Below are 10,026 nucleotides of genomic sequence, written 5' to 3'. Positions count from 1 at the left end.
GAGAGAGAGAGAGAGAGAGAGAGAGAGAGAACGAACATGCATGCAAGGGCAGGGAGAGGGGCAGCGGGAGCGGGAGTGAGAGCAAGAGAAAGAGAATCCCAAGCAGTCTGCATGTTCATCACAGAGCCCGTTGCGGGGCTCCATCCCATGACCTTGGGATCATGACCTGAGCTGAAATCAAGAGTCGGACCCTCCACCAGCACCCCCTGTTTTTTGCATTTTTAAAGTGTTAAAAAAAAAAAAAAAGGACCCATTTGTGGTCCACAAAGCCTAAAATACTTACTATCTGACTTTTTACACAAATAAATAAAATATATTTGCTATGAAAATTATTTGCTTTCTGGGCTGTATTAGAACCTGATAGGAAGTAAAGACAGGGACAGCCAGATAAAGGAGCAAAGCGTGTAGTAAACTAGAGGCGAAAAGTCCTCTGGGGAAAAATTGTGGAGGTTGGAGGGGATGGAGGAAGGTGGTGAGTGAGTAGCAATTTTTTTGTTAAAAGTTTCTTTAATGTTTATTTTATTAAAATTTTTAACATTTATTTATTTTTGAGAGACAGAGAGAGATCATGAGCAGGGGAGGGGCAGAGAGAGAGGGACACACAGAATCGGAAGCAGGCTCCAGGCTCTGAGCTGTCGGCACAGAGCCCGACGCAGGGCTCGAACCCACGCACTGTGAGATCATGACCGGAGCCGAAGTTGCACACTTGACCGACTGAGCCACCCAGGCGCCCCATTTTTACTTTTTTCTAAGGTTTAAAATATTTATTTTGAGAAAGAAAGAAAGAGGGAGAAAACAGGGGGGGAGGGGCAGAGAGAGACAGGGAGAGAGAATCCCTAGGCTCCTTGAACTCACGAAGGAACCTGAGCCCTAGACCAGAGCCAAAGTCAAGAGCCGGATGTTAACCAACTGAGCCCCCCGGCACCACAGGTTGCAATGTTAAGTAACACCTTCAGGGTAGGCTACTTGGAGAAGGTAGCCTTCGAATTTCATCAGCTACAAAGGGAGCAATAATCATTCCAAATGCATAGATTTGCCGGGAAGGTTATTCGATTAAATGAGTGGTCTATAAACTGCTTGGAACGGTTGGCACGCGTATACGTTACATCAGCGTCGCCCATCATTATTGCCGTTGTCAGACGGGAGTACACGGAGGCGCAAGGAAGAAGAATCATGTGGTTAGCAGAGGGCCAGGCCAGGGTCCGAACCCAGGCAGCAGGCCTCCAAATGCAGGCCCAAACTGTCACACCTAATGAGTGACCATGTGAAGGGGACACAGTAGGTCCCTGGCGCAGGGGGCTGAGGACCGGGCCCTCTTGCTCCCAGGACGCTGATGTACCAGCACCAGCGGGCATCAGAACGGTTTGACGTCATCGACCTGGACCCCTACGGCAGCCCTGCCCCCTTCCTGGACGCAGCTGTGCAGGCAGTGAGCGACGGAGGTGAGGCCACGCCCACATGGGCACTGAGTGGGGCGGGTGGGGGGGTTGCCGGAGGGGCCTCGCCGCTCAGGCCTTCCTCGCAGGTCTGCTGTGCGTCACCTGCACGGACATGGCAGTGCTGGCGGGGAACAGTGGAGAGACCTGTTACAGCAAGTACGGAGCCATGGCCCTCAAGAGCCGGGCCTGCCATGAGATGGTGAGTGCCCCCCGCCCCTCGCCAGCCCTTCCGCCCTGCAGACCTGCTCCCTTCCTCCGGGAAGCCAGGGCCACATTGATCCCAAGATGTTAAAGACATGCGTGCCTCTCTAACCAGCTGAGTTCTAGAGTGATGACGAAGTGTCCTGGGGATTCTACAGGGCCTGGGCTTGGACTTTGACTTGTTCCCTAAGGGCTCTGTCATCAGGTCAGTGTGGAAAACTCGAATACAGGCCCTTGGAGCACATCACATAGTCAGTGCCACACAGGATGGTGGGCCTGGGCGGCCCTTAACCACGTAGTCCCCCCAGGAGGGCCATAAAGAGACACAGACTGTTGTGATTTCGTAGACGAGGGCACAGAGGCATTCACTTGGCAGGGGTCTCGCAGTGGGATGCTTGGGGCTGGGCTTGGAACGCAGGCCCCTGAGCCTGTGCTTGTGGGCCCCGAGAGAGGCCCCGGGATGGTGGGGGGGGGAGAGCTGGGGAGGCTGGGCTGCTGGCTGATGCCCACTTCCTGCCCCCCAGGCCCTGAGGATCGTCCTGCATAGCCTGGACCTCCGAGCCAACTGCTACCAGCGCTACGTGGTGCCACTGCTCAGCGTCAGCGCCGATTTCTACGTGCGCGTCTTCGTCCGCGTCTTCACCGGCCAGGCCAAAGTCAAGGCGTCGGCCAGGTTAGTCTGGGCCAAGCAGGGCTGACGGATGCAGGGAGACAGCAGGGCCTTTTGGGGTCTGGAAGGAAGCGGGGCTCCTAATGGGGAGGAGTCGGTGCTGTGATCAGGCTGGGAGCTGATCCCCCTCTGCCCTCCTCCCCGCCCAGCAAGCAGGCGCTGGTGTTCCAGTGTGTGGGCTGCGGGACCTTCCACCTTCAGCGCCTTGGCAAAGCGTTGGGAGCCCCTGGTGGCCGGTGAGCGAGAGTGAGCTGGGGAGGAAGGTGAAGGAGGTGTCCCAGGGTCACCGCCCCCTAACCACCCCTCTCTCCTCAGGGTCAAGTTCTCTGCAGCCTGTGGTCCCCCGGTCAGCCCGGAGTGTGAGCACTGTGGGCAGCGACACCAGGTGAGGCAGGGCAGGGGAAACCAGGGGGACCCTGGGGTTCCGCCTCTCTTGCCCCCTGCCCACCCTCCCTGCCCTCCGTGTGTCTGCAGCTTGGCGGTCCCCTGTGGGCGGAGCCCATCCACGACCTGGACTTCGTGGGGCGTGTCCTGGAGGCTGTGAGCACCAATCCTGGCCGCTTCCACACCTCGCAGCGAATCCAAGGGGTCCTGAGCGTCATCACCGAGGTGGGGGCGGTGCCGGGATGGGGAGCCCCGCCCACCCCAGTACCTGGCCATCCTTCCCCCACCCAACCCGCACCCATCCTGCCCTCCCTTCCCCTGCAGGAGCTCCCGGACGTGCCTCTCTACTACACGCTGGACCAGCTGAGCAGCGCCATCCGCTGCAGCACGCCCAGCCTCCTGCAGCTGCGGTGAGCGCCCCGAGCGGGGGAGGGGGCTGTGCCTGCCCTCCGGGTGCCCTGGGGCAAGGCCACCCTCAAGGCCAGAGTCTGGGGTCAAACAGCTGGCCAGCAGGCCTGCTTGCAGGTGCTCAGAAGAGAGCTGGGGGCCACAGGCCTTGATGAGGGGGACAGTCTCCCTGTTAGGGTCACTGGCGATCCCTGAGCCGTGCAGTCACCTTGAGACCTTCAGCTGCATCAGTCCGGTCGAGGTGGCTCACACCTGTTCGGATAGGCACTGACTTTGGGGGCCAGCCCCCCACTCATGGCCCCTTTTGGTCCCCAGCTCGGCCCTCCTCCATGCTGGCTTCCGGGTCTCACTCTCTCACGCCTGTAAAAATGCTGTGAAGACAGATGCCCCCTCGTCAGCCCTCTGGGACATCATGCGCTGCTGGGTAAGGACCGGCCTGACCTGATGGGGGTGTGAGGGCAGGACACAGTCAGGCCCAGCATCCCCTGACCTTTGAGATTTACCTCCCAGGAAAAGGAGTGCCCGGCGAAGCGGGAGCGGCTGTCAGAGGCCAGCCCTGCATTCCGTATCCTCAGCGTGGAGCCCAGGTACGTACAGGCCCTGGCGCAGCCGCCCAAAGTGTGGGGGGCTCGAATGTGCGCGCAGGATGACACAGACACTTCCCTACACAGACATATGCTCTTCAAGTGAGACCCAGAATCTTCTCACTTCCCCTCCGCTTCTGCCCCTGTGGTGGTCTGGCCCTATCACTGCCCAGCTGGACCAGTGCTGCCACCCCCCATCCCCCAGCCTCTCCCTGCGGCAGCCACAGTACACTGGTGAGGACCGGAGTCAGACACGTCCGCCCTCTGTTTAGAACCCTCCTGGGGCGCCTGAGTGGCTCATTTGGTTGAGCGTCCGGCTTCAGCTCAGGTCATGATCTCATGGTTTGTGGGTTCAAGCCCCGTATCAGGCTCTGTGCTGAAAGCTAGCTCAGAGCCTAGAGCGTGCTTCAGATTCTGTATCTCCCTCTCTCTCTGACCCTCCCCTTCTCACACTGTCTCTCTCTGTCTCTCAAAAATAAATAAAAGACATAAAAAAAATTTTTTTTAAAAAGAACCCTAGAACCCTCTGTGACTCCCATGGTCCCTCTCGAGAAACCCAAGTTCTGCCTGCAAGCTGTGCACCATCTCCCTGGCCTCTCCCTTATGCCTCCCTCCCTCTGCACTGGGCCTCCTCCCTCCCACTCTTCAGGTGCATCGCTGTCCTCTGTGCCTGGGGCGCCCATCTCAGATCCCCCGATGGCTCTTCCCTCCCCTCCCTCAGTTGTCTTGATCGCTCTGGCCTGTCTTGCTCCCCTTCCCTGTCTCACCCTTACCTTTGTCCTGCTCCGTTTTTCTCAAAACTCTTACTCATGCCCTACCACAACGCAGTGTACTTCCTTCTGACACCCCCCACCGTCCCCTGTGCCAGCCTCACCTGCGGCAGGTGTCAGGCGTGCGGTGGGCACCCGATACACATTCATGAACCGGGTGAGAATCATGACCCCCGTGGGCACAGCCTTCCCAAGGCAGACGGGCCGCGAGGAGGTCGGCAGGTGGTCCGTGTGCACCTGCAGGGCACCTGGCCCCCAGCGCCCCTCTGCCACGCCCCCAGGCTGCAGGCCAACTTCACGGTCCGGGATGATGCTAATCCCAGCTCGCGCCAGCGAGGACTCAAGCGCTTCCAGGCTAACCCTGAGGCCAACTGGGGTCCCCGGCCCCGGGCGCGGCCTGGGTGAGTGAGCGGTGGGTGTCGGGGGTGGGGGTGGGTCGTCCAGGCCAGGACGGGGTACCAGTTCCTCCTCCCCCTGCACAGGGGCAAGGCAGCAGGTGACACCGTGGAGGAGAGACGCAAGCTACACCAGAATAAGAGAAAGGAGCCAGCTGACGACCCGGTCCAGCGGGCCGCCCGGCTCAAGTCCTTTCCCTGTAAAAGATTCAAGGAGGTGAGGCACCCCCAAACCCTCCTACCGCAGCGCCCAGGGATCGCCCTCCCAGCAGCAGGGCTAGGAGAACCGGGGCGGGTGGGGTATGGGAGTGAGCTCCCCGTCTAGGAGAGGGACCCAGTAGAGGCTGCTGGGCTCTGGGCCAGGGTTCACACCCACTGTCCTCCCACCAGGGCACCTGTCAACGTGGAGACCAGTGCTGCTACTCCCACAGCCCCCCGACCCCCGAGGACCCCGCCGCAGGCGCCTCCCCTGACGTTCCTGAGACCTCTTACCAGAACCTGCCGGGGTCTGGCGTTGCTGCTGGTCCAGGTGTAGACTAAGCCAATAAAGACGTGTCACCTTGCCGACTGCCATTTGTCTCAGTGGGGAGGCTGCCTGTGGTCTGTCTGTCCATCTGCCTGAGGGGCTCTGTCCATCCCTCCTTCGGCTCCATGTCTGGAGGCTGCGTTCCTCTGTCCATCTTTTTCATTAACTTCCTGGGGAGGCTCTGTGCATCCGGAGGTTTTATCGTCCCTACCTGACTGAAGTGTTGTCAGTATCTCTGTCTGGAGTCTGGGGGTCTGGGGCTGCCAGCGGGGTGGTCCGTCCTTCCGCAGCACTGGGCGCTCAGCCACCCCCATCGCCGGTGCCTGTAGTTCCCGGGTTGGCCACGGGGCGGCAGCCACGCGCTCGTGTCCGTGGGGCCTCCCCTCCACCGCCCACCCCCTGTTGGCGCGCTCCCAGACACTGGCGGGCCCTCCAGTCACCCAGCCCCTGCCCTGCCTCGCGTCGCCGCCTGGTTTCTCTGGCCGAGCTCCCCACAGGGCCGCGGTGGCGGAAGCCGGACCGGAACCAGGCGCCTTGTGCATCCGCTCCAGGCCAGGTGCTTCCTGCTCCTCGGCCCCTCGGGCGAGCGCACTGAGGCACTGGCGGGCCTGCTGCTCCCCTCCCCTCCAGGACAGAGGGTTAGCAACGTTATCGTTAACGGAGAGGCTTGGGGCAGAATCCCCACTCCCACGTGGTAGCTGTGCCGCCCCCCCCCCCGCCAACCTTTCTCTTGGCTTCCTCCCTGCCTGTAAAATGAACCTAATCCCAGAACCTAGTTTGTAGGTAGGGGTAACCCGCTAACTCGGAAGTCTCGCTTCCCTCGGGCAGTGGGACGGCTGGAGGCCAGCCTGGCTCCGGGGCTTTACCAGATCCCTGGGAGGGTGGTAGTAGGCCTGCTGGGCGGCCCCCCTGGACAGATCCAGCGGAGGCAAAGGGGGGAGGGCCCTGGAGGAAGGTACAGTCTCGGCCCTGCTCCCGCGCTGTTCCCAGAGCCCCGCCCCTCTAGCAGGCCCCAGCTGGGTGTTGGGCACCCCCACGGCTGCGGGATACTCCCCCAGCACCTCATTATTACCGTCCTCAAAGCAGCCTGTGATGTGGGATGAGAGCCAGAGACCATCAAGCTGGGGCTGCGTGGCCTCGTGGCCGAGAGGGGCCACGTCCCCACAGGACAGGCGCCTCCGACTCCCTAGGAAGTTCCTCCCTGCCGTGACCCTTCCTCTCACCCTCCTGGGCAAGAAAGGGTGGTGTGGATAGCAGGCCTGGGGGCCCAGGACACTCCAGGGCAGACAGAACTGCCTTCCCTCCGATGCCCCAGTCTGGGGTGGGAGTGGCTCGAAAAAAGAGGAACAAAGCAGGGTGAGGAGAGGAGGAGCAGGAGGGGGCCCCGGGTCACGAGGCCCCGGACTGCCGGAAAGGGCTCTCTCCTCCATCCCCATCAGCCCGGACACTTGGGCAGGGGGGTTTCAACGCGGGAGGCGAAGCCCAGGCGATACTGGAGGCTGCTGCTCCCCTGCCTCAGTTTCCCCTCTTCGTGCATCTGGGTACCTCACTCCCAGCGGCGCGCTGATTCGGGTCCTCAGAGGCCCTGGGCCACTCCAGTGCCTGGGAGGACGTAAGGTGAGGCCCTGAGGGGTGACGGCCCTGTCCGTCGCTGGCCAGGGGGCGGAGCCGTGAGGCCCCGACTCCGCGCTCTCCGCCCGCCCGCTCTCCGCCCGCCGTTTCCTCCGGGGTCAGCCCGGCTCCTTATCAGGCGCGGCCAGTCGGCCAGACCCTTATCTGTGCCGGCCCAGCATCCTCCGGCGCGGACGGGGGTGAGAGGGAGGAAACTGGGCCGCTGGGGGCGGGGAGAGGGCGGGCCGGCCCGGAGTAGCTCACTTTCCCTCGAGGGATCCACGCCGCCATCGACGGGGCTCCAGCGATCCCGGGAAGAGGCGCGGCCCGACGTCGCTGCCGGGAGGGGGCGGCAAGCTCCCAGCGGCCCAGAGCGCCAGACCGGATCGGGGCCACGGAGCCTGGCCTGAAGCCGGACCGCATCCTGGCCCTGCAGGACAGCGCCAGGGCTCTGACCAGGCAGCAGGACCAGCGCCGGGGTAAGAGCGGAGAGCGAGTCTGCCTGAAGGTGGGGTATCCTGGGACTGCCTGTATCCATTCATTCCATGCTTCATTCATTCATTCATTCATGGGGGAGGGGAGTCATTACATGAGCGCCCAGGCCAGCTTCCCCAGGGCCTAGGTAGGGAAGACAGGACAGAGGGGCCAGAAATTTCAGAAGTTGCTGGGACACTCCAAGCCGTGGGCCAAGAACAGGGACGTCTAAGCAGGTGGCCAAGGAGTGGGTGCTGATGGGGTGGGGGAGGCGGGGGGATCCTGGGGCAGCGTTTTTATCATCATGTCAGCAGTGGGGTTACAGGTTTGTAAGGGGGGCATTTTCAGTGGGTGTGGGAGTCCATGGAGCGATTATAGAGGACTTTCAGGGTGTGACAGGGAGGCACTGAGAAGAGCCTAGGGGTCTTAGCTGAGGACCACATGGTCACCTGGGCACAGGCTGGGGGAGATTCAGTGAAGGGTCAGAGTCAATTGTAGAGGGATTCTGAGGTCACACGCTATTAATGAGGGGCCTTGGGACCAGATCTGAAGGTTACACGGCCACCCTGGGGGCCACAGGATCCGTCATGAGTGCCCTCGCTACAGCCTCCAGGTGAGAAAGGATTCTGGGAGAAGGGAGATTTGCTCAGGAGCTGGGCAGCTGAGGCCCTCACGGCTCACGAACAGCTCAGAGATGGCACTGCCAAGCTTGACGCTGCCCAGAAGCTTCCTGCCCTGTGTCAGACCCCCTCCTGTGTCCTGGTGGTGTCCTGCTTACGCTCACTGACCCGCTTTCCCTCTCATCTGAGGGCTCTGTTGTGCTAAGGGATGTGTGTGGCAGCTGATTCTTCCCTCCCACAGGTGAACACTCCCTCGGGGTCCATGTGCCCGCCCCAGGCCCAGGCAGAGGTGGGCCCCACCATGACTGAGAAGGCGGAAATGGTGTGTGCCCCCAGCCCAGCGCCCGCTCTGCCCCCCAAGCCTACCTCACCTGGGCCCCCAGAGGTGAAGGAGTTTGGCTGCCGAGGCTCCTCCCCACCCAGGCTGCCCCCTGGCGTGCCAGTGATCAGCCTGGGCCATGCCAGGCCTCCGGGCGCAGCCATGGCCACCACGGAGCTGAGCACCCTTCGGCCCCCCGTGCTGCAACTCTCCACCCTGGGCACTGTCCCACCCCCCCTGGCCCTGCATTACCACCCTCACCCCTTTCTCAACAGGTCAGTGGGGGGCTGGGGGCTGGGGGGAATCCGGGGCCAGGGTCCTTGCCCACAAGGCGTTAGTGACCCACGACCCCTTACAGCCTCTACATTGGGCCGGCAGGACCTTTTGGCATCTTCCCCAGTAGCCGGCTGAAGCGGAGACCCAGCCACTGTGAGCTGGAGCTGGCCGAGGGTGAGTGTGTGTGTGTGTGTGTGTGTGTGTGTGTGTGTGTGTGTAGCACTTTCTGCTGCGGGGGCTCGTGTCTTCCACAGGCAGAGGTGTGGCAGGTGCACACAGGCACACACAGGACAGCCCGCACAGTGGCCCAGTACTCAGACTGCACTCCTGTGCAAAACCACAGACCCATGGCCAGTCCTACACAACCACAGCCACCCCCCAAGCCACAGAGAGTCATGACAAAGTGTACCATGCATGGCATGGGGGGGGTACACAAAATGACAGCTCTGATTGAATGCACAGCCACGCAGGAAACAGCCACAGGACAACAAACACACCAGAGACAGCCACACAACCACAGCCACTTAGGACCACGGCCACATTCGAGTCAGCCACAGAACCACAGCCACACAACCACAACACCTGACAACGATCACACACAGCCACTTAGCTATCCCGGGAGTTCACACAGCCACCAGAGACACAGGACCACGTTCCCACCCAGGGAACCTCTCAGACCCGTGTGCACATCCAGCCACGTGCAAGGGGCACAGTCAGAATGAGGACCGCAGGGACAGCCCTCGGGACCGGCAGCCACAGGAAACATTTCCCTAGGGAATCTCGACCATTGACATAGAGGGGAGGGACAGTCGCGTTCAGAAGGCTTCAGCTGCCTGCAGTCTAGGCTAGCGACGGTCCTAGTCTAGGCTGCTGGGGTGAGTAGGGTGGGAGATGGGAGGGGTTCCTAACTAGCAGGGGAACTGCCCCTCGATCCTACGTGTGGAGCCCTTGGACGGAAAAAGCCCCTCTGCCCACCGCCTGTGTAGAAGTCCCCTCGAAGATTCCGGGTGCTGAAGTGAGGGCCCGAGGGGGCGCCCCCTGGGCCTCAGCCCCAAACCTGCCCCTCCTGTTCGCCGCAGGGCACCAGCCCCAGAAGGTGGCCCGGCGCGTGTTCACCAACAGCCGGGAGCGCTGGCGGCAGCAGAACGTGAACGGCGCCTTCGCAGAGCTCAGGAAGCTGCTGCCAACGCACCCGCCCGACCGGAAGCTGAGCAAGAACGAGGTGCTCCGCCTGGCCATGAAGTACATCGGCTTCCTGGTGCGGCTGCTGCGCGACCAGGCGGCCGCTCTGGCCGCAGGCCCCGCCCCGCCCGGGCCCAGCAGACGGTCGGCGCACCGAGGCCCAAGCG

General features: G+C 62.0%; 2 protein-coding genes across 5 annotated transcripts in view; both read left to right on the top strand.

Moving 5' to 3' along the window:
* TRMT1 (tRNA methyltransferase 1) overlaps positions 1 to 5,420 on the top strand; it is an 11,507-nt gene extending 6,087 nt beyond the window's left edge. For 3 of the 4 annotated variants that reach the window (XM_029919021.1, XM_029919020.1, XM_029919018.1), the window contains exons 6-17: positions 1,327 to 1,442; positions 1,526 to 1,638; positions 2,165 to 2,313; positions 2,460 to 2,546; positions 2,626 to 2,695; positions 2,785 to 2,919; positions 3,019 to 3,104; positions 3,418 to 3,526; positions 3,613 to 3,689; positions 4,700 to 4,857; positions 4,939 to 5,068; positions 5,242 to 5,420. In XM_029919021.1, coding sequence (XP_029774881.1) covers positions 1,327 to 1,442; positions 1,526 to 1,638; positions 2,165 to 2,313; positions 2,460 to 2,546; positions 2,626 to 2,695; positions 2,785 to 2,919; positions 3,019 to 3,104; positions 3,418 to 3,526; positions 3,613 to 3,689; positions 4,700 to 4,857; positions 4,939 to 5,068; positions 5,242 to 5,386 — 1,375 coding nt within the window. In that variant the 3' untranslated portion in view covers positions 5,387 to 5,420. The remainder of the gene's footprint in view (positions 1 to 1,326; positions 1,443 to 1,525; positions 1,639 to 2,164; positions 2,314 to 2,459; positions 2,547 to 2,625; positions 2,696 to 2,784; positions 2,920 to 3,018; positions 3,105 to 3,417; positions 3,527 to 3,612; positions 3,690 to 4,699; positions 4,858 to 4,938; positions 5,069 to 5,241) is intronic. The other variant, XM_029919019.1, reaches the window with a different exon arrangement.
* A 1,309-nt stretch (positions 5,421 to 6,729) lies between these two features.
* The window catches only part of LYL1 (LYL1 basic helix-loop-helix family member), a 3,616-nt gene continuing 319 nt past the window's right edge, over positions 6,730 to 10,026 (top strand). The window contains exons 1-4 of the mRNA XM_029916599.1: positions 6,730 to 7,467; positions 8,324 to 8,676; positions 8,760 to 8,851; positions 9,757 to 10,023. Of these exons, the coding sequence (XP_029772459.1) occupies positions 8,345 to 8,676; positions 8,760 to 8,851; positions 9,757 to 10,023 (691 nt within the window). The 5' untranslated portion in view covers positions 6,730 to 7,467; positions 8,324 to 8,344. The remainder of the gene's footprint in view (positions 7,468 to 8,323; positions 8,677 to 8,759; positions 8,852 to 9,756; positions 10,024 to 10,026) is intronic.

Source organism: Suricata suricatta, chromosome 12 (assembly GCF_006229205.1).
Source record: "Suricata suricatta isolate VVHF042 chromosome 12, meerkat_22Aug2017_6uvM2_HiC, whole genome shotgun sequence".
NCBI lineage: Eukaryota > Metazoa > Chordata > Mammalia > Carnivora > Herpestidae > Suricata > Suricata suricatta.
This window is presented reverse-complemented; position numbering and strand designations above follow the sequence as displayed.